The 24,403-nt window shown below is 40.0% G+C and overlaps 1 protein-coding gene across 3 annotated transcripts in view; it reads right to left on the bottom strand.

The window, feature by feature from the left end:
- Positions 1 to 14,404: 14,404 nt before the first annotated feature.
- The window catches only part of SLAIN1 (SLAIN motif family member 1), a 62,655-nt gene continuing 52,656 nt past the window's right edge, over positions 14,405 to 24,403 (bottom strand). For all 3 annotated transcript variants that reach the window (XM_030312291.1, XM_030312301.1, XM_030312311.1), the window contains 3 exons: positions 22,736 to 22,891; positions 17,212 to 17,494; positions 14,405 to 15,493 (listed from right to left, as the gene is read on the bottom strand). In XM_030312291.1, coding sequence (XP_030168151.1) covers positions 15,418 to 15,493; positions 17,212 to 17,494; positions 22,736 to 22,891 — 515 coding nt within the window. In that variant the 3' untranslated portion in view covers positions 14,405 to 15,417. The remainder of the gene's footprint in view (positions 15,494 to 17,211; positions 17,495 to 22,735; positions 22,892 to 24,403) is intronic.

Here is a 24,403-nt window from a genome sequence, read left to right as displayed (position 1 = left end):
ATTCTGTTGGATGCCTTTTAGTTTTGCTGATTGTCTCCTTCGCTGTGCAGAAGCTTTTTATTTTGATGAGGTCCCAGTAGTTCATTTTGCTTTTGTTTCCCTTGCCTCCAGAGGTGTGTTGAGTAAGAAGTTGCTGCGGCCAAGATCAAAGAGGTTTTTGCCTGCTTTCTCCTCGAGGATTTGGATGGCTTCCTGTCTTACATTGAAGTCTTTCATCCATTTTGACTTTATTTTGTGTATGGTGTAAGAAAGTGGTCCAGGTTCATTCTTCTGCATGTCGCTGTCCAGTTTTCCCAGCACCACTTGCTGAAGAGACTGTCTTTATTCCATTGGATATTCTTTCCCGCTTTGTCAAAGATTAGTTGGCCATACATTTGTGGGTCCATTTCTGGGTTCTCTATTCTGTTCCATTGATGTGAGTGTCTGTTCTTGTGCCATACCATTACTGTCTTGATGATTACAGCTTTGTAATACAGCTTGAAGTCTGTCAACACATGTCCTCTTAATGCCATCATCCATTTAGCCTATTGTACAACCCAGCACTCTGCCAGCAACCCAAACAAACCCTGTTTGTTCTCTACAGTTAAGAGCCTTTTATGGTTTGCCTTCCTCTCTGTTTTTGTCTTATTTTTCCTTTCCTTTACCTATGTTCATCATTTTGTTTCTTAAATTCCACATATAAGTGAAATCATATGATATTTGTTTTCCTGTGACTGACTTATTTCACTTAGTATAATACATCTACGTTGTTCCATCTACGTTGTTGCAAATCATAAGATTCCTTCGTTTTTGATCATGAGTTATATTCCTTTGTGATATATATACACCATTTTCTTTATACATTTATCAGTCAATGGAATTGGGCTCTTCCATAATTTGGCTATTGTTGATAGTGCGCTATAAACATTGAGGTGCATGTGCCCTTCGAATCAGCATTTTTGTATCCTTTGGGTAAATATATAGCAGTACAATTGCTGGGTCATAGGGTAGTTCTATTTTTAATTCTTTGAGGAGCCATCATAATGTTTTCCAGAGTGGCTGCACCAGTTTGCAGTCCCACCAACAATGCAAAAGGGTTCCCCTTTCTCTGCATCCTTGCCAACATCTGTTGTTTCCTAAGTTGTTAATTTTAGACATTCTGTCAGGTGTGAGGTGGTATCTTGTGGTTTTGATTTGTATTTCTCTGATGAGTGATATTGAGCATTTTTTCATGTGTCTGTTAGCCATCTGGATGTCTTCTTTGGAAAAGTGTCCATTCATGTCCTCTGCCCATTTCTTCACTGGATTATTTGTTTTCTGAGTGTTGAGTTTGATAAGTTCTTTGTAGATTTTGGATGCTAACCTTTTATCCGATACGTCATCTGCAAATATTTTCTCCCATTCTGTCGGTTGCCTTTTAGTTTTGTTGATTGTTTCCTTCACTGTGCAGAAGCTTTTTATCTTAATGAGGTCCCGATAGTTCATGTTTGCTTTTGTTTCTGTTGCCTCTGGAGACATGTCTAGTAAGCAGTTGCTGTCACTGACGTCAAAGAGGTTGCTGCCTGTGTTTTACCGCAGGATTTTGATGGTTTCCTATCTCACATTTTGGTCTTTCATCCATTTTGAACTTATTTTTTGTGTATGGTGCAAGAAAGTTGCCCAGTTTCATTCTTCTGCATGTCGTTGTCCAGTTTTCCCAACACCATTTTCCATTGGATATTTTTTCCTGCTTTGTTGAAGATTAGTTAGTCATACATTTGTGGGCTCATTTCTGGGTTCTCTATTCTATTCCATTGATCTATGTGTCTGTTTTTGTGCCAGTACCATCTGCCTTGATGATTACAGCTTTGTAATACAGCTTCAAGCCTGGAATTGTGATTCCTCCAGCTTTGGTTTTCCTTTGGCTATTCAGAGTCTTCTCTGGTTCTACACACATTTTAGAATTGTTTGCTCTGGCTCTGTGAAGAATGTTGGTGTTATTTTGATAGGGATGGCATTGAACATGTAGATTGCTTTGGGTAGTATAGACATTTTAACAATATTTGTTCTTCCAATCCATGAGCATGGAATGTTCTTCCATTTCTTTGTGTCTTCCTCAATTTCTTTCATAAGAATTCTATAATTTTCAGCATACCTAGGTTTTACCTCTTTAATTGGGTCTATTCCTAGGTATCTTACGAGTTTTGGTGCAGTTGTAAATGGGGTCAATTCCTTGATTTCTCTTTCTGCTGTTTCATTATTAGTATACACAAATGCAACTGATTTCTGTACATTGATTTTATGTCCTGTGACTGCTGAATTCATGTATCAGTTCTAGCAAATTTTTGATGGAGTCTTTTGGGTTTTCCATGTAGGGTATCATGTCATCTGCAAAGAGTGAAAGTTTGACTTCTTCCTTGACAATTTGTATACCTTTTATTTATTTTTGTTATCTGATTGCTGAGGCTAGGGTTTCCAGTATTATGTTGAATGACATTGCTGAGAGTAGACATCCCTGCTGTGTTCTTGACCTTAGGGGAAAAGCTCTTAGCTTTTCCCCATTGAGGATGATATTAGCTGTGAGTCTTTTGTATATGGCCTTTATGATGATGAAGTATATTTCTTCTATCCCTACTTTTTTGAGGGTATTCATCAAGAAAGGATGCTATATTTTGTCAAATGCTTTTTCTGCATCTTTTGAGAGGATCATGTGGTTCTTATCCTTTCTTTTATTAATGTGGTATATCACATTGATTTTGTGGATATTGAACCCCCCTGAAGGCCCAGGAATAATTCCCACTTGACTGTGGTGAATAAGCTTTTGATGATTGTTATATTTGGTTTGGCTAGTATCTTGTTGAGAAATTTTTGGCATCAAGTTGCATCAGGGACATTAACCTGTAATTCTTTTAGTAGGTTTGTCTGGTTTTGGAATCAAGGTAATGCTGGCCTCGTAGAATGAGTTTGGAAGCTTTCCTTACCATTTTCTATTTTTTTGGAACAGTTTCAAAAAGAATAGGTAGGCTTTTGAATTCTTGCTAAAGAATTCTTCTTTAAATGTTTGGTAGAATTCCCCTGGGAGCCATCCAGCTGTGGACTTATTTGTGGGATTTTGATTACTGATTCAATTCTTTACTATTAGAATTCTGTCCAAAATTGTCTATTTCTTCCTGTTTCTATTTTTGGTAGTTTATATGGTTTCTAGGAATTCATCCATTTCCTTCCAGATTGTCCAATTTGTTGGCATATAATTTCTCATAATACTCTCTTATATTGTTGTATTTCTGCAGTGTTGGTTGTGATTTCTCTTCATCATGATTTTATTTATGTGAGTCCTGTCCTTGTTCTTTTTGATACATCTAGTGAGGGGTTTATCAATTTTTTTAATTCTTTCAAAGAACCAGGACCCTTGTTTCATTGATCTGTTTTTTTATTTTGATGTCATTGATGTTTTTTAATTTTTTAATATTTATTTACTTTGAGAGACAGAGAAAGAGAGAGAGATAGAGAGAGAAGGAGACACAGATTGGAAGCAGGTTCCAGGCTCTGAACTGTCAGTGCAGAGCTCTGATGTGGGCTTGACTCACAAACTGTGAGGTCATGACCTGAGCCAAAGTCGGATGCTTAACCGACTGAGCTACCCAGGTGCCCCTGATGTCATTGATTTCTGTTCTAATCTTTATTATTTCCCTTCTTCTGTTGTTTGGGCTTTATTTGCCATTCTTTTTCCAGCTTCTTTAGTGTAAGTTTAGGTTGTATATTTGACACATTTCTTCCTTCTTAGGAAGACCTAGATGGCTATACACTTCCATTTTATGACTGCCTTTGCTGTATCCCAGGTTTTGGACTGCTATGTTTCATTTTCATTGGTTTCCATGTACTTTTTTTATTTCCTCTTTAAATTCTTGGTTACCCAATTCATTCTTAGGATGTTCTTTAACTTCCAAGTATTTGTGGTTTTTTCCAAATTTTTCTTGTGGTTCAAGTTCATAGCTTTGTTGTCTGAAATATGCATGGTATGATTTCAATCTTTTTGTACTTGTTGAGGGCTGATTTGTGGACCCAGTATCTGATCTATTCTGAAGAATGTTCTATGTGCACTTGAGAAGAATGTGTTCTGCTTTAGGATGAAAGGTTTTGAGTAATATCTGTTAAGCCTAGCCAGTCCAGTGTGTCATTCAAAGCCATTGCTTCCTTGTTGATTTTCTGGTTAGATGATGTATCCATTGTTGTAAGTGGGGTATTAAATAATACAATAATAGTATGGGACTTCAACAGTGAGTTTTTTTTATATGTTTTAGTAATGTGACTTTATATTAGGATTCTTTCAAGTTGGGGCCATAAATATTCACAACTCCTAGATCTTCTTGGTGGATAGACCCCTTAATTATGATACAATTTTCTTCTTCATCTCTTGTTTATAGTCTTATTTAAAATCTAGTTTGGCTGAGAGAAGTATGGCTACACTGGCTTTCTTTTGACGTCCATTAGCATGACAAAATGGTTTCTCCATCCCCTCACTTTCAAACTGCAGGTTTCTTTAGGTCCATGATGAGTCTCTTGTAGGCAGGGTATAGATAGATGGTTTTTTTTTTTTTTTTTTTTAACATTTATTTATTTTTGAGAGACAGAGACAGAGTGTGAGTGGGAGAGGGGCAGAGAGAGAGGCAGACACAGAATCCAAAGCAGGCTGCAGGTTCCAGACTCTGAGCTGTCAGCACAGAGCCCGATGCGGGGCTCAAACTCAGAACCGTGAGATCATGACCTGAGCTCCAATCGGACGCTTAAACTGACTGAGCCCCCAGGCGCCTCAGTCTTGTTTTTGTTTTTGTTTTGTTTTTTAATCCATTCTGATACCCCATGTCTTTTGATTGGAGAATTTAGTCCATTTAGATTCAGAGTGATTATTGAAAGATATGAATTTAGTGCCATTTGTTGCCTGTAGAGTTGGTGTTTCTAGTGATTTCTCTGGTCATTTCTAGTCTCTGTTGCTTTTGGTCTTTTGTTTGTTTTTTCTTCTACTCTAAGAGTCTCCCTTAAAATTTCTTGCAAGGCTGAGTTAGTGGTCACAAACTCTTTTAGTTTGTTTACTGGGAGACTTTTATCTCTCCTTCTATTCTGAATGACAGGCTTGCGGGATAAAGAATTCTTGGCTGCATATTTTTCCCATTCAGCATGTTAAATATATCCTGCCACTCCTTTCTGGCTTGCCATGTTTCTGTGGACAGATCTGCTGCAAGCCTGATCTGTCTTCCTTTTAATTAAAAAAAAAAAATTTTCCCCTTGCTGCTTTCATGATTCTTTTCATGTCTGTGTATTTTGTGAATTTGACTATGATATGCCTTGGTGATGGTTGGATATTGTTAAATTTAATGGGAGTTCTCTGTGCATCTTGGACTTTAATGTCTATGTCCCTCCCCAAATTAGTGAAGTTTTCAGCGATAATTTGCTCACATAAACATTCTGTCCCTTTTTTTCTCTTTTCATCCTCTAAGACTCCAATGATATGAATGTTATTCCTCTTTAATAAGTTTCTGAGTTTCTCTAAAGTTTCGTATCATGATCATCTGCCTTTGTTTCCTCTTCTTTTCAGCTTCATTATTTTCTATAATTTTATCTTCTATATCACTAATTTTCTGCTCTGCTTTATCCATCCTCGCCTCCATGGCATCTATTCAAGATTGCATCTCAGTGATGGCTTTTTTAATTTTGGCCTGGCTAGATTTTAGCTCTTTTATCTCTGCAGAAAGGGATTCTCTGATGTCTTCTATGCTTTTCTCAATGCCAGCTAGTATTCTCATAATCATAGTTTTAAATTCTAGTTTTAGATATCTTAGTTATATCTGTGTTGATTAAATTCCTGGCTGTTTCTTCCTGTTCTTTCTTTTGGGGTGAATTCTTCCATCTTGTCATTTTGGAGGAAGAAAAAAATTAATAAAATAAAAAATTGAAAATAAAACAAAATCAAATGAAGTTAGTCCTAGGTGTGTTTTGGTTGCTTATTAAGAGAAGCTTGATAGAAAAAGAAGAAAAGAAAAAAAAGAGAGAAAAGAGAGAAGAAGATAAATTAAATTTTTACTTTAAACAATGAAAGAAATAGAAATAAAATTTCTTTCTGTATCCAAGAAAGAAAAACGGAAAGAAAGAAAATTTAAAAAGAAACAAAAACAGAAGCAAAGAAAATGAACAATTTAACAAACAAAACAAAACCCAAAACCTAAGCTAGATCCAGTTTCCCCTAGAGCTGAAACATTGCAGCATACTATAATCTGTAGAGCAAGTGGGTAGAAAGGATTTGTGCTGGTCTTCTGAAGGAGGGGCCTGCTGTGCTGATTCTCAGGTAGACATGTTTTAGTGGCAATGAGCCTCCAGGGTGCAGGTGGGTGGGACTTGGTGTAAGTGGTTCCAGCCTCCACCAGATAGCGCTGTGTTTCTCTCTAAAGTCTGACCATGCTGTTGAGGGGGGGGAGGGGGGCAGACAATGGCATCACCCCACTAAGGGCAACTTGTGGCTGCCTCTGTTCAAGAGGCCCTCAAAGAAAAGTGTCCCAGGCTTTTGTCAGATTCCTATTCTTAACCTGTCTGTGCCCAGAAGTTGGCACACCCAGCACTACAGTTCTGCTCTCTCTCTGGCCCATGGCTGGGATTCAAAGCTCCAAATCTTAAAGGGCATGGTAAATCACAGACCCACTCCCCTCCTCCAACATGCCCAGTGGCTGGAGTCTGCTGTCGCACACAGTAAAAAGCTGCAACAAGGATATCTGCCATCTACATGTGTTTCTGTTTCTTGATGTTGAAAGGCCACTCAATAGCTCCCAGCAGGCCCTTAGTCCTCGGAGAGGCAAAAAAAACCTTCTTCCAAATATACACCTGGAATGTCTCCCAGTGCCACCCAGGGGATCCCCACACCACAGAGTGTTGCCCAAACCTTACACATAGCTCACACCCTACCACTCTCCCTTTTCCTGACCACTCTCTGGGGAAAGGGTTCCCTTCCCTCCACAGCACCACAGCTTTCCTCTCCCCAGTTCACAGCTCTGAACCTCACATCTGCCATGTTCTCTTCCTCCAGTTGTGTAGATTGTTTTCTTAATCCTCAGCTCAGGGGATGTGTTTGAGGGATGAGGTCGACTCAGGGTCCCCCTACTATTCTGCCATCTTAATTAACTTCCCTCCCAAGCCCCACTGGTTTTCAAAGCCAGATATTATGGGGACTCATTTTCCCAGTGTGGGCCCACAGTGCCTGGAGTTTCTGGCATAGGGTCTGATCCTCTCTCTTCTCTGTGTTTGTGGTGTCCCCCATGTTGTGGTTAGTCTTGCCAGGGTTTTGGTTCCCAACCATACATCCTCCTCTCTGGCATTAACTGTGGAAGATCTGTTCTGCCAGCATTCACATCATTTTCAGAGTTAGTTTCCAAGTACAGCTGTTACCTTGGGGTGTCTGGCGGGGGGGTGGTGGTGGGAGGGGAGACAAGGTGAGCTCAGGATCCTCCTACTCCACCATCTTCCTTTTGCCTCCATATAAAGTGAGTTTGAAATTCACATTCGTCCTAATTACTGCTTTCTGCCAGGCTCTGACACTTAATAGTTCTATGATCACAGGCAAGTTTTCTAACCAATCTGTACCTGAGTTTCCCCATCTTTAAAATGGGAATAATAGACAAATCTGCATGTGTCACCACTTATATGTAGAATCTTTAAGAAAAAAAAAAAAACTCAGAGATAAAAAGAACAGAAAGGTAGTGGCAGAGGGTGGGAAGTGGCCAAAATTGGTGAAAGGGGTGAAAAAGGCCAAAGTTCCAGTTACAAAATAAGTCATAGGATGTAACAAAAAGATAAAATGGAGATCATCAGTAGGCGTTCGAAGATTTGTTGCATCTATTTGACATCCATTCATCACAGGGCCAAACTATCAAGGTGCTGACCTCTCTCCTGTAAGCTTACCTGTGCAGACCTGCTGATCTGATGCTGCCCACCCACTTTCTTCGGCAATTCTCATACACCAAACCAAACTTCTCCTGCCCTGAATCATCCCAGGGGCCAACTACTATGGGCAAACATCAGAAACCACCTCCCAGCCCTGAACCCACTGGCAATTAGTCAAACGAGCCCAATCCTAAAATGTTTACTCTGCTTTCCACACAGGGCCCCAATAAGTGTCCAGCCTATACTGTTCCCCTCGCTCATTGCTTCTGCCCCATGAACAAAGCCTGATACTTCTCACACGGCCCTGCGTGGCGGACCCGGCCCTTCCTCCTCGGGGATAGTGTCACTAAGGAAATCTTCTTGCAAACGTGGTGATTTCTTCATGTCCTCCATCACATCCATAAATCCCACAGATTTTAGAACAGTAAGGTTGTGTGAGGATTTAAATTAGGAAAAACTAAAGAATGTAGCAGCAGAGGTTCTAGCCCACAGGAAGAGATGATGTCAGTGTTACACAGTTTCCCATTGAACTTCAAAATACAATTCACAGCCCATTCCGTACTTGTTCTACAGGATCATGCCCATCTTTCTTCTCCCAACTCAGCTCTCCCCACTCTCCCTCCAGCCAGGGCTGGCTCCAGGTCCTGCGGCCTGCATAGGGGCATGTAGCCCTGTGCTCCGAGGGGCCCTTTGATTGGCTTAGTGTTCTGCTGTTGCCATCTTAAAATTCTGAATGTCTTCGATATTCATTTTACATTTTAATTTTAATTTTTTAACGTTTATTTTTACTTTTGAGAGAGAGAGAGACAGAGCATGAGCGGAGGAGTGGCAGAGAGAGAGGGGGAGACACAGGATCTGAAGCAGGCTCCAGGCTCCAAGCTGTCAGCACGGAGCCTGACAGGGGGATCGAACCCATGAACCGCCAGATCATGACCCGAGCTGAAGTCAGATGCTCAACCGACTGAGCCACCCAAGCACCCCTACATTTTCATTTTGTACTGGACCCCAAATTCATGTGGCCAGTCCTGTTGCTAGCACCCTAAGGTCCAGCCCCACCAGCCTCCTTTTGCTTTTTTTTTACACTCCAAATTCTCCCCCATCTCTAAAATAATCTTTCTCCTTCTCCTCATTTGATTAATCCTATAAATCTTCAGCTTAAATACCCTCAGGCCTTTCTGAAGCACCCCCTTTAGGTAAATCATCCTTGTCCTCCTCTTCTAACCCCTTATTCTATATAGGTAGGACATAGTATTTTGATTTTACCCTCAAATGAATCAACAGTGTAACTTCCATGAAGGCAGGGACCAGACCTGGTTTATTGACTGTGATACCCTCGGCATGTGGCACAAAGCTGACAAATACTAGTCAATAACTATCTGTTGGGCAAGTAAACTCGGGGCCTGGTTTAAGATGAAATACAAACACTGCCGGGGAAACTTGCAACTTCACCTGCTGATCATTCCCTTGGTCCCATCACTTTCTAAATATTTTTTAATCATACAGTGTTGCACTGTTTACATGGCTGACTCTGTTTTCTCTGAATTTCGGAGAGCCCCTAAATCTATATATGATCTCCCTTCCCCAATCCCTGGCTGAGACTTAAATTGTGTGTACAGAGATTAGGTGTCGGGAGGCTAATGTCTAGTATGACACTAGATTAGATGTAAGGATGTCCTTTTTTTGCCTAGGAGGATGGGAAATGTTAAGATGAATATTCTTTGATAGGTTACATGAAAATTGTAATTCCTTGGGGAACCACTACAGACGGCCAAAGAGCATTAGGGTATACTTTTTCAAACAATAGGAGAGAAAAGCAACACGTAACAAACGGCTCATGAGAATGGTGGTACGTTTATATTCAAATATGTCAGGAATTTTCTATACTAATGGCTTAAATACTCAGGCAGAAGGGCAAAGATTTTCATACTAGGTTAAAAACTGAACTATATGCTGTTCTCACATAAAAAGAAGTTTGACGGTAAAGGTTTAAAAATCTATATCCTACAAACACTAAAGAAAGCTGATATAGCTACTTAATATCAGAAAATAGATTTTGAGACCTTAAAAAATAATAGTTTCAATAACAGAGTGAACCTGTTTAATGTTCTAATAATACCTAAATATATATTCACCAAATCCTATGCCCTCAAAAGACATGAAGCAAAATTAGAACTATGAGGGGTATATAGATGTCCACCACTGAGGTGGGTTTTCTCATAATGCTTGGGGAAGTACAATAAGTAGACACAATGCCAGGTTTCTAAAACAGACCTGAGTTCCAGGCCACAATGGCTTCACCACTGAGACATATCACCTGTTTTAAAAGTAAGAGAAATAAGGGGTGCCTGGATGGCTCAGTTAAGCATCTGATGTTGACTCAGGCCATGATCTCATGACTCGTGCTGCTTCCGATTCTGTGTCTCCCTCTCTCTCAAAAATAAATAAAAATTAAAAATGTTTAAAAAAATAAAAGAGAAATAATGCCAGTATTACACAAGCTCATCCAGACAGAATATAAAGTACTTCCCAATTCATTTTATGAGTCTAACACTATCGTAATTCCAAAACCTAACCAGATCAATCGTATCAAATACTGAGCAAAACCCCTAACCGTTAGTAAATCAAATCCACCTTTTAAAAGAATAAAATGTCCCAAATTGGATTCATGTCAATATTCAAAGTTGATTCAATATTAAAAAATCCGTCATTAAAGTTGGCATATTAAGACTAAGACATTTTAATAGACATAAAGGTTGTTCAAATTCACTTTTACAATTAAAAATTCTCTTAGCAAATTTGAAAGTTAGTGGTAAATAGAAAGGCTTTCTTTTTGATATTAGCAAAGAGAAAAATATTCTCCTTTATATTTAATACAGCATTGAAGATCATAGTCAAGAAAAAGAAAGAAGTTAGGACAGGAAAGTAAGAAATAAAACATTCACACATTTAACTGTGAAGTAAAGCCACCAAACATAAATTAATATAACTGATATAAATGTAAAGTTGAATAAAACATGCAAAACCTCGGAAATGAAATTTTTAAAAATATCCCTTACAATTGCATAAAAATACCAACTATCCAGAAACTCAACTGACAAAAAGTATACAAGTGTTCCATGGGGAAACTGCACATTTTAATTGAGAGATTAAGGAATACCTTGATCAATAAAAGACGCAGACTATGTCCATGGATTGTAAGACTCAATATTGTAAAGAATCAATTTCTCCCAAACTAAGTAAGTTCAATGCAATTCCAATCAAAATTCCAACAGGATTTTTTTTTTTTTTCTGGAATGTCACTGACTGAATGTCTATATATATTTTTGAACAAAGCTTAAAGGGACAAGAATAACCAAGACATTCTTAAGGGAAAATAAGACACAAGATTGCTTTGCTATTCAGCGAAACTTATTGTAAGGCTACAGCGTTTAAAACAATATGTTCTGGTGCAAGAATAGATAGTTAAAATAGATACAAAGGCATCTGCTTTTTGACAAAGAAAAACTAAGGTAAGGATGAAGTTTTCAGTGTTATTTAGAACTAGACGACCACATGGACAATAAAAAATTATAGGTGGAAAGCAAAATAAAGCTTTGAGAATACAGAATATAATCATGATTCCAGGGTAGGAAAATACTCTTTAAGACTAATGTTAAAGGAATACGTGGTACTATTCTTAGTAAGTCTATAAAAATACACCAAGAGATTTTAAAAGTAAGCTACACAATGTGAAGATGTAACACATATAACTGACAAAAGGCTTAGACCAGGCTTTATAAAGAACTACAAACCAGTCAGAAAACCCCAACAGAAAAATGGGCAAGAGACCTGAAAAGGAATCCATGAAAGATATGCCAATGTTCAACATAACAAATGAAAAAGTATTCGATCTCAACTAGCAACAAAGGAAATGCAAATTGAAATCATGAGACACTACTACATGCCCATAGGTTAGAAAGTTAAAGACATTATAACACTAAGGGTATATAGTAACAGGAATTCTCATACTGATGGCAAATAGGTACAGTGTGACAATCATTTTGTAAATGAGATTGGCATCATCTAGTAAAGTTGATGGCAGTATTTTGCAGACAGCTTGTAATATCCTTGTCTCCAGGTATTAACATTCTTGTGATATTCCCTCACCTTGAATGAGGGCTGGACTTAGTGACTTCTTCCAATGAATAGACTATGGCAAAGGGAAGGGATATCGCTTCAAGTTATAAGGCTAATTTCCATATTTCTGGTGCACTTTCTCGCACCTCTCACTTGTTTGTTCAGAGGAAGCAAGCACTGTGTTGTAAGCTGCCCAAGGAGAATTCCATGTGGAAGAAACTGAGGACAGCTTCTGGTCAATGGCACACAAAGAAATGAACCCTGCCAACAACCCCGTCAGCAAGCATGGAAGCTCTTTCCTAGGCGAGTCTCCCCATGACTGCAGCCCTAGCTGACACACTGCAGCCATGGTAGAGACCCTAAGCCAGAAGACTGACCTAGGCTGTGGCTAGATTCCAGACCCACAGAAACTGTGAGATACTCTCTTAGGTCACTAAGTTTTGTGGTAACTCGTTAGACGTGTGATAGCTATTATAAATAGAAGTCATGCTAGATTCTGTGTGAAACCAACACCATAGCTCCCTTCCATGTTTGAAAACTAAGCTGTCAAGATGTATTTACTCAGTACAAGGAACTCCCATATGCTAGAAGCACATGTGGCCAGCTGTCTGTCCTTACTCGTCTTATCTATCTAACTCACTCTGGTGATCTCAGCCGGAAACCATGGCTTTCATGCGTACTTCCCCATGGCCTTCCCCATTTCTACCAGAGAGACTCCATCCTTCTGATTGCCGGCCCTAAATGCTTGTTTTCATTTCTGAACAGAGTATGTCCAATCCATAAAGAATCACGATGGCTGTACTTTTAGAACATATTCCAAAGCTGACCATTTTTACCACCTCCACTGTCATCCTCCTGGTTCAATTCCTTCTCTCTTGCTTGGATTACTGAAGTAGGTTCGTCTATTCCCACCAAATGCCAGGGTAGCATATTTAAACATAAGGCAGATCAGAACTCTGTGGCTCACAACATACGCACAGCTCCCATTCCAAAGTAAATGAAACTCCTCATTGCAGGCCACAAAGCCCTACATGATCTTGCCCTGATCTCTACTACTTTCCTCCTTGTCCTGTCTGCTTGCAGGCACATTGGCCTTGTTCTTCCTAAACCTTTGCATAGGCGGTTCCCTCCTTCCCAGCAAGTCTTTCTCGGAGGAGGTTCTGCAAATCACCTTGAGGGCTGTCCCAACAGGTCTGGGGAGGGGCTTGAGAATCTGCATTTCTCATAAGTTCCCAAGAGCTGATGTGGGGACCACACTGAGAACCACGACCCTAGGGCATCCATTGAGATGGATACCGCTCTGTGTTCTGTAGAAGTCCAGGGGAAAGGCTGTGAAGGAACTTTAGGACCAATTCTCCTTCTTCCTCTTAATGAGATTTGTCCAGATGACATTTAATAGTGTGATCTCTTCCTATCTCTGTTTTCTCTTGCTTTGACTGCACCTCCTTACCTTGAGCACCTCTTTTCCCTCCCAGACCAGTATGGACCAATCATGTGATTCACTTACTGTTTACTGTTTCTCCCACCAGCTAGAATGTGAGGTCCAAGACGTGGAGATCTTTTTTATCCCAAGGGCTAAACAGACTTTTCTGAATAGATAATATTTGTCCTACAAATGATTTAATCCTTTAATTTCCTCAGAATATGAACCCATTTTTTAAAGATGTATTAACGATATCTGCTCATAGAGCATAGCGGTAAAACAGATTTTTGAGATCAGCTAAACCCGGATTTGTAAGTCAGCTTCACTAGGAGCTAGATGTTTATATGAGGTTAATGTGCTATCTGGGGCTCGGATCTTTATCTTGTAAGAACAGTAGGTGATCTGGGATAGACAAACGATCGTGAAGTCTCTAGAACAGTTTTCCTCACCAAAGGAGTGCTCAAGAAACATAACTCCCCCCCTTTGGTATCTCCCCTCCACTAGCTCACGTTTCATTTACCTTGCAGGTTAATTAAATGCCATTCTAGATGGGATTATATAGAAGTTTCTATTTTAAAACTTACCATTAAAACCTTCGCCTAAACTTTCCCTAGTACCTTGAGGTGAAAAGTTTTCCAACGTCTACCAGATGTAGTGTATAATAAGATTTTGCTGATACTGAGACAGTATTTCAAATTCAACCCCTGTAAAATATTAATCTCTGTGGACAGCATTCATCCATATATGTATTTCTGGGCAAGAGGCTACTTGAATTTTGATGGCCTGAGACCCAAAACCTCCGATTTCTTATCAGGAGCATTCTAGAGGAATAATTTTCACAAGTGTAAGTATTCTGCCTACCAGCTTCAGATCTAAATGCTGTGTGCGAGATACACAGCGACAATGACTGCTTTCACAACTATCGTGAAACACAGAAATGGTATTTATACTGCTTATGCTGCACATTCATGCATGACCTGGTATTGCTGAAATAGTCTTTATTTCGGAACATTCCAAAAGAGCAATGTACACAGTAACAAATATTAAGTCATATACCATAAGAAAGCATTCATTAGTGCAAATGGGTTTTGTAAAAGGTCTATCAAAAAGATTTATTTGCTTTAAAATGCATTCATTTCCAGAAGCATTGTTAATAAAACATTACAGTTTCTCATCCTCTGTAATAAAGTATTGAAAATCAATTGTGGTACAGTAGCAAACATTGCAGGTATTAAGTGCAATGAGCCTGTGATGCCTTTATAAATCTGAAACCCACGTAGGACAATAAATTAACAATGAAAAAGACAAGATCATCTAACTGCTGTCTGGCTATCTCCTTGCAATGCTTCAGCTTATGTTGTGCTCATTCAACATAAAATTAGGTCTTTCAAATTGTATGGTGGATTTTTGCTGATATATCCCTAGAGCTAAAAAAATAGTACCTTACCACAAAAATATTTTTATGGCACAAAATTTAAGTTGTTCCATAGTGGTTCACATAGGTGTAAAAAGAAATAGGCACAAAAAATAAAATTCCTGTAAACTATAAAAAAGTAAATTTCAAAGCATAAATTATAGAACCTAGTTGTAAATATGCAATGTATTAAAATACAGAACATGTAACAGGAAGATGTTTAGAACACGTAAGTAAATAGAACAAGTTACTTTAAAAAACTCATGGCAAAGAAAGCATTATTGATACATCTCAATTCTCTCAAAAAGTATTCAGGTACATAGCAGTTCTACAAAAACTTCCTAGATCTAAGTGTCACAATACTGCAACCGTGGATTTGAGAACGTTGCAGTATTATCTCAGGCAAATATTAAGTGCAATAATTAGTCTCTGGTGCTTGGTCCATTGGAAAACAATGCAGTAAATATGTTAAAATGCAAAAGGGAAAGAATATCCCGACGTTCACGGTTACCTAGCCAGCTAGGTAACTCAACCCTCATTTCCACGTCTTTCCCATTCTTCAAGGGTACGCGAGACAGCGTCAGTAGCAACCGTCTCTCCAGTTTCCATCCCTCAGCGTGCTGAGTGAAGACAGAGGCTTTGGAGGCTGAAGGAAACTGAAGGGACGAGACAAGGAAACAGACCGTTAATGCTGCCAGGAGTCCCAGCACTCGCTCTCATCTGTTCTCCACCCCACCAGGGACAACTCACTAGCACCTTCCCAAGCGCGCCCTGGGTTTCACGCACCCGACCTTCGCACCGTGTTCCCCGGCTTGGAAACCCCGTTCGCGGCACACTGCCATGTGTGCTGTGGGTGCAGGAGTTGCAACAGAAGTGAAAAACGACCAATGTCCACTGAGGATAAAGAATAGCTTAAAATCAGAGAGAAAAAGATAAACTCTGTCTAAAAATAAAGTTGCTTCCTTGAATGCAGATAGCAAATTACCAAGAAGAAATTTTCCACCTTCCAGATCAGGATCTGCCTATCACACTGGCAAAGAATCTAAAATGAATCCTACCCAGTTTCTGCCTAACTCTGGGGAAACCTCTCCTATAGTCTGGCAGTGACAACCTTCACAGAGGCTTAGTTTGGAGGTGGCACAATAGCCTGTATACATCAAATGTGACGGTAAACACAGATCTGCACTTACCGGGGCAGAATAAACCAGAATTTATGAAGTTTGCAACGAAACGCTTCCTAGCTGGGTAGTAGGATTCTGGCATTCACTTTTGTTTACTTTCACGTGTTTTTTTTGATAGGGGCTCAGATCAAAAAGTCAGAAACTAATACTTCTAATTGAAAAATAAAGACTATTTACACGTCCTGACAAGAAAGAAGGAAAAACTGCTTACTGGCGCATCCCTTTTCATCCTGTCACTATGGTCCGGCCCTCTCCTCAACAGCCTAACTTCTTGGGGAAGCTGTCTGTGGTTACTGCCTCCATAGTCTCATCTTCCAAATTATCCTCAACCCACCTCCGTGGAATCCTGTTGACCCATGGAATCCTGCTGATGACTCCAAGATCTCCAGTTCAAGAAGGGTACATCGTGACCATGAGCTTGTCTAATATGTGCCTTGCAACTAATCTGGAATTTTAAAGAATAAGAAAAATCCTACCTGGACCATACTATACTTACCAACATAAGCTAACCCTGGCTTAGTATCACTAAGGTGCTTTTGAAAGCATGAGTGTGGGCAAGGGTGTGCATGTGCCTGAGATTTGCTTATTTTGATAAATTATTGCTTCAGAAGTATTTGCAGTTCTATCCTGTGCTAGACATAGTTCTTGGCATTGGGGATTTAGAGTAGTGAACACTCCTTTCCCCCCCCACCCCACGCAATTTATGTTCTAGAGGGGACAGACCACAAACTAATGAAGAGGTAGAATCTACAGTCCCTCAGCTGCGGATACAGGCTCTGGGGGGAAAATGGAGAAGGAGGGTAAGAAAGAGGAGTTACAACGGTCAGTGGAGTTGCACTTGTGGACAGCGTTCATGTGGGTGAAGTCCTATGGTCGGGCGGGGGTGGGGACAGGCTGTACAAATAAGCTGAAGAAAGGAAAATACACAAAAGCCCTGGAGATGGAGCTTACCTGGTAAATTAAAACAAAAGCCAATAATGCGTCAGGAGTGAAGTGATGAGGGAGGAAGGGAAGACCTGACCACGCAAGGGACCACCCCTCCCAACCCCATCACTTTCCAGAGGAAGGAGGCCACACATCAGGCCATAAAGGGCAGCACGTCAGAGACAGGAAGAGTGAGGACGGTTCCCCAAGCAGTCTCCAATTTCAAACTGCGAAAGAGGTGATGGAGAGAAATGAACAAAGGTTCCTACCTTCTAACAGGCTGTGCAATTTTGCTTCGAGGCAGGTTACTCCCATTTATTGCCAGTGAAGGTCTCGGAAGAGCACTGCGGCCCATTATCCCAGAAGCCGCAGCTTTGTTTGGCGCGGGGATTCCCGTGCTGGAATATAACTGCAGGCCGTTGGATACAGGCATGCTGCTGCTGCCTTGAACGGTGGGGCTCACATAGGCTGTGGCTTTCAGAGGCTGTCGGACGGACACTGGGAAATGGCCCACGCTGTGGATTCTGTGCTGAAGCTGTCCCGGGGATGGAACTAGAAGAGGAGACGACAGAGATGTGAGGGAAAACATCTGTACTGCTGTCCGACTGAGGAAATGCGCCTTACATCCACAACAAATAGGGTCGGAAAGGGAATATAAAGAGAGAAATAAGTGAAATACGGGTTCCAGACCACATTTAGCACTAGAAAATTCTCGCTCTTGACAACAGTCTCCTATCCTGTCAATCAGCAACATTTCTGGGCACCTAACTATATTCAAAAGCCAGATCTAACACCGACTTCCTTTCCTTTAACAAATGGAATCATCCCTGAGTTCTCACGGGACAGTTTCTTTGCTTGGAAGATATGAGGATTTTCTTGATGGGTGCTCTGGGGATGGTTTCACGAAAACAAAACAAGGGGACAATTAACAGCTGTGACACAAAGGCAGGTGTACCTATTGGCCTCAGTAGGTCCAAACAGCTTATTACAGATTGAATAATATCATAATGACATTTACCTATCTTATCTCCTAGAGTTGTTGGGAAGAGTAAATGAGTTAATCCACATACAGCCTTACAATGGCACCTGACACTTAGTAACCACTCACCAAGTGATATTATCTTGATAACAGCAAAATCTGTAAAATGAAGGGAACTCTCTGGGTAAGAACTCTTAAAAATTTCATCAATATACTTACACGCCCAACGGTGCGTACCATTTCACGTGAAACAATGAACTGTTTGGCAGAAAGTTTAAACTGTAGAGTCCTTTTCTCCAAGGGGAAAAAACTGAATCACAGATTTAATGAAAACTTACACATACAACTCTGCCTGTTTTTACAAACTATTCTAGCCTTTGCTGCCTAATATTTGCAATTCAGTTAAACATGGATGCACCATTTTCTAAAACAGTTTAACTGATTTTGAACTTAACCATAAAATATACAGTATCTTTTCTTATACAGTATCTTTTTGAAATAAAAACAGAAAGGGAGAAAAACAAAAAAAATCCATGGTTTTATTTAATGCCTATTGAATGATTTCCTTAAAAAATCAGTTTCATGTTAAGTGTATCTGAGGTGAAATCTATACATAGGAATGCTGATGACACATATTCATCACGCTCAATTCAAAGTACCTGCATGGCTCAGTCAATTAAGTGTCCAACTCAATTTCAGATCAAGTCATGATGTCAGTTTGTGAGTTTGAGCCCCACATCAGGCTTTGCACCATCAGTGCAAACACCAGTGCTTGGGATTCTCGCTCTGCCTGTTCTCGTGTGTGCTTTCTCTCTCTCTCAATAAATAAACTTAAATTAAAAAAAAAAAGGTTCTATGCAAGATTCTGCTATAGTTTTGATCCAACCAAGTTTCTGTGACACAGTAAAATTTCTGTTGGTTGACAATCTCTAAGTTCCTTTCCCACCAATTCTACCATTCCTTAGTTAGGTAAGCTTTTGACAATGAATATGTCAATATATTGGCTCATCAGGTATAATGAATGTACCATACTAATGCGAGATGTTAGTAGAAAACCAGGAAAGGAGGGGATGTGCAGGGATGTATGGGAGCTCTGTACTTCTAATTTCGGTGTAAACCTAAAACAGCTCGGAAAAAAAAAAGCCTAAATTTAAAAATTCAGTATGTGAATTTGCCTCAATTTCTTTTGAAAAACATACATAAAGTGCATAAATCTTAAGTCTAGTACTCAATTTTCAAAGTGAACACACTTGTGTCACCACCAGTCACTCTAGGCCATGGAAGTGATCTGCACCCCAGAAGGCTCACATGCCTCTTCCCACAACAGTAACAGTTATTCTCACTTTATCACCACAGATGGGTTATTCCTACCCTGAACTTCAAATAAATGGAATTATACAGTATGTCCTCTGGCTTCTTTCACTCAACATCATGTTTTTGACATTCAGCCATGTTTGCACCGCTATGCAGTACTCAATTGTATGAATGTCACAATCTGTCTGCCTAGTGATGAAAGGCTGGGTTATTCCAGTTTGGGATTTGTGAACCTTCTAGAATATGTGTGTCAGTGTTCATATGTGCTCAATATATAAGATATATTCTGAATTCTACCATCATCACGATAAATGAAGTTAAACAAAGTCACCGAATACAACATCAAATGCAAAAATCAACTATATCTAAACACCAGCAAAGTAGAAACTAAAGTTTGAAAAAACACTTAAGAATAAATTTCACTATGATGCATTAAAACTTCCTTTCAGAAAGCCATGAACACTTAGCCTGAGAGACGTGAGGAAGATCTAAATGAAGAGATGTTCCATACTAATGAAATAGAAGAATATTATGAAGATACCAATTCTCCTAAAATTTATCCGCAGACTCAATGACATCCCAATCAATATCATTTGAAATGAAATTACACAAGTTACTCAGGAAAATCATCCTATGAACTCTCCTAATACACAAACAAAACAGACAACCCCTTGAGTATTTTAAAAGAAGAAAAAATGATGAAAGTTAAACAGACATAATCCTAATTTTACAAATAAGAATCAGAATGGACATATAACTTATCCAAGAGCATATGATTAAGACCCAAACTCAGATTGTTTTACTGCAAATCCTGTGTTCTTCCTTCTGTATCATGCTGCCTTTCCAACATTATCTTACCTCTGTGTTTTCCAAAGTAAAATGGTCCAGAACTAGGAATCGTCAGGGTATAAACTTAGAATGTATAAAGAATAATCACTTAGAATGCTTACAAATGAAAGTAAATGACGGGGCGCCTGGGTGGCTCAGTCGGTTAAGCGGCCGACTTCAGCTCAGGTCATGATCTCGCGGTCCGTGAGTTCGAGCCCCGCGTCGGGTTCTGTGCTGACAGCTCAGAGCCTGGAGCCTGTTTCAGATTCTGTGTCTCCCTCTCTCTCTCTCTCTGACCCTCCCCCGTTCATGCTCTGTCTCTCTCTGTCTCAAAAGTAAATAAACGTTAAAAAAAAAAATTAAAAAAAAAAGTAAATGAGAACAGAATCCTAAGATTTGAAAGAAGCATATGACTGACATATTGCACATCAGTGCTCTAAAGGATTTTTCTTCTCTCATTATGTTTGACTTTCAAACACCGATTTTTCTACCTTATTTTTTTACATTGATGAATTGGAATTCTCCTGTAAAGAATTTTCCCTTCTCAATTTATGTATTTAGTCCATTACATATGGACCTGTGGTTATTCTGTTGGTTATAATCCTTCACAATTATTTTTTTCTGTGGCTTCAACTGTCACTGACTTGGTCGCTGGGAACTTCTTCAAGTTGTTTTCTATGTTCTATATTCCCATAATTTTTTGAGCACTTTGACCATAACTGGCCATTATTTGTTGTGTGCATTCCATTTTGGGCTACATATGTTCTTCCGGCACTCGAATCACACTATTAAGCCACACAGAGTCAGAGTTAACAAAAATTCCTAATCATTACTACATTTGCTACTATAAAAACTATAATATAGTGACTGAGTGGCTTAGTCAGTTGAGCATCAACTTCACCTCAGGCCATGATCTCATGGTTCAGGAGTTTGAGCCCTACCATCGGGCTCGGTACCATCTGTCAACACAGAGCCCGCTTCAGATCCTCTGTCCCCGCTTTCTCTGCCCCTGCCCCTGCCCCACTCATGTGTTCTCTCAAAAATAAACATTAAAAAAAACAACAACCCTGTATTTTTCTAGTCTACACTAATACGATCAACTCTTGTACTCAAGTATAGAACTGTGTACTAATCTCAGTTAAATTTCATCATGATCTCATCTGGCCTATTGTCCTAGCTGCCTGACATGAAATTAGTAGCTCTGTTTCCCACCATTAACAAATTTCACAGGTCGTCTTCTGTGTCTTTACACAAGTCATTAATTCCAATATTAACAGATTAAGCCCTAATCTGATACAGCCCTATGGCATTCGTCTACTCATTCATTCAAACGTTTACTGAGAACTCATTATATACCAGGCAGCGTGCCAGGTGCTAGGCACAGAAAATCAGCTAAGCTGATAATCTAGTATGGAAGATAAAGACCATAAAATATGACACACTGAAATAGGTAAGCACCAAAAATCTAATCCATTCTAGATATGTTTTGGGGGTTTATGGGGAAGTCTGTTAGGGTCATCAACAGAGCCTTTTCAAAGGGTATGTGTCTGGGCTGTAGGACAAAGGTAAACAGCAACAAGCTGCATAAAGAAGGGAAAGATCAGCGTAAACTCTGGGGTGATCAGAACAAGCTTCTGCCTCTATTCCTTCACCTGCATGGCCTTGTGCAAACTGTTCCTTTATCTGTTTTCTCAAAATGCAAACTGGGAACAAGGACAGAAACGACCTCATACGGTTGTTAGCAGAACCAAGTAAGACAATAGCTGTAAACCGGTTAGCACAGTTCCTTGTGCACGGTAAATGTTGTCAATTTGTCTTTAGCAACTAAGATAATAAGAAATCAAAAACCGTCTCATGTGGGGCAAATGCCACGTGAACCCCCAAAATGGATCTGAGGTAGAAGGGCTTCAGACCACCCTGGTTGATGACTTGGCCAGCACACTCTGAACATGCGTCAGGCCTCCTACGTTTGGGTACCAACACTGGGACTGTGACCGTAAGTCTGCCTCCCAGGGATCAGTGTCGGACTTAACCCCAACTACTCACGTAAACAGCACGAGCGGGAATGGGAGAGGGGCCCTGGAACCACCACATCCCCACACAAAATAAAAATGTATGAACACAGGATCTCACACTCATTGCATGGCTCACTGCTGGGTAAAACATCCAGAGAATGAATGACAGACTGTGTGGTAAGCTGAAAGGGAGCAGGTAAGTACTACTTTGCACGCTAAAATATAACTTCATTTTGAGAGAAACAAAGCTAAGATAACACTAAGGTGAAAAACAACACAAAGGTAAGAGCAAGACAACAAATATGCTTTCTTCAGAGAAAAGGGATCAAGCAGAGATAGCTAGAAAGCAGCAGATCTGCAAGGAAAGAGGTTATTTTTGTTCATATGACAAGCGAACAAATTAATCATCGTGTAGTGCCTCTACTGCTATCCTTGGGTTTAGAGGATTAAACATAATTTATTAATTATTAATTGATAACATATGCACTGATGAAAATACCACTCAATTGTAATGGTGAAGTTAAAAAAAAAAAAAAGTCACAAGGAGAAAAGTTTCCTGCCATGTTCACAAAAGAAAAAAAAAATGAAATAGTAAGATAGTTTTCTAACTGTATTACAACTAAAAATTACTAACGAATTACAAATTGTCACACTTACTGCAAGACTGTATTCTTGAAATCCCGTTCCCAGCTCCATGCAAACTTGAGTCAAAACTCTGACTGTTTCTCACGGCGACTGGAGAACTTGCATTGCTACTTACAGCAGTTGTACTTGGCATCCGAGCTAGATTAGGCATACTTCTTCGGAGCTTGTCTAGAAAAGAATTTCAGTCGAAAATCATAAGTTTATGTCAGTTAAAATAGGAGCTTTCAAAAATAAATATAAATATTATACTCAATAACATAAAAATTATGTGTGTTATGAACTATAACAAGCTACCATAGAATTAACCTTCTGTATAGAAAGCACACTCAGTATCTCCAAGAAAGGCTCTACCAAGCAACTGTTTAAAAAAATGTGTTCTGGGGCGCCTGGGTGGCTCCGTCAGTTAAGCGTCTGACTCTGGCTCAGGTCATGATCTCGCAGTCCGTGAGTTCGAGCCCCGCGTCGGGCTCTGGGCTGATGGCTCAGAGCCTGGAGCCTGTTTCGGATTCTGTGTCTCCCTCTCTCTGACCCTCCCCCGTTCATGCTCTGTCTCTCTCTGTCTCAAAAATAAATAAACGTTAAAAAAAATTAAAAAAATAAAAATAAAAAAATGTGTTCTATAAAAATAAGTAGGAATTAGCTAATCAATTAGCTATTTGTATACAAATGGATAAATTTGTATCAAAGTGACGTTAGAGAATAATCTTAACAGCCACTTAGTTTTAAAAGACACTAGAAATTATTGCATAGTAATTAAAAAAAAGAACTAAACTAACACCTACTGTATCTCTTGCTAGCATAGAAAAATGGGGGAAAAATTATTAAAATCCTAACTTGACATGTTCTGAGATACCCACCCATCACACCAACATGACTACATTAACTTCTGGAAAGTTTTAACTATGAGTAAGCCACTAAACCTCTTGAGACCTGAAAAGAGAACGCTTCCATTTCATTGTCCTGGCTGAGCACACATGCTGCCACAAGAGGGCAGCAGAGAGTCGCCCACAGATTCCCCGTACTGCTGAGCTGTGAATTCAGCACAGGACCACAACCCTGCAAGACACACCGTCCCTAAACTGAAGTTCTCCGAACAGGTCGCTCAAGCTCAGAAAACAAAAGATATATTTGAATGCTAAGCCAAAACCATTCAAGTACAAAACCGGATTCACTTCTTCCTCCCCTTCACACACAGCGCCTTCCACACTTACTCAGACCCGCTGGCTGCACCCTCCCTGCCCAGCAAGTCCTCTAATCCGGAAATTGGGGCCATCTCCTCAGAGGCACCTCCCTTCTATACCCCCGGCCCCCGCGTCCTGTCAGTTCTGCCTAATAGTTAATGTATCATCCACTACATCTGGTTCGGACCTCATTATTCATCACTCACATTTTGACAAAATCCTCTTAATTGGTCTCCACGCCCCCTACCCGGTTCCTCGGCCTCCTCTCCCACACAGCCTGCTCTAGTCTCCCAAGAGCGCAAGCACATACCCAGTCACCCTCTTAAAGCCTTCCAATCACGCTGCCACCTTCATCTGAAAGCCCAAGCACTGGGCATGGCCTGCATGAGACCCTCCGAGGTTTTGGCCCTGCATCCTTCTCCAGCCTTACCTCCTGCTACTCCCACCCCTCTGCCTAGTCTCCCATGCAGTGGATGAAGGAAGTTGCCCAGTGCTCCAC

The sequence above is a fragment of the Lynx canadensis genome, chromosome A1 (genome assembly GCF_007474595.2).
Source record: "Lynx canadensis isolate LIC74 chromosome A1, mLynCan4.pri.v2, whole genome shotgun sequence".
NCBI classification, from domain to species: Eukaryota; Metazoa; Chordata; class Mammalia; order Carnivora; family Felidae; genus Lynx; species Lynx canadensis.
This window is presented reverse-complemented; position numbering and strand designations above follow the sequence as displayed.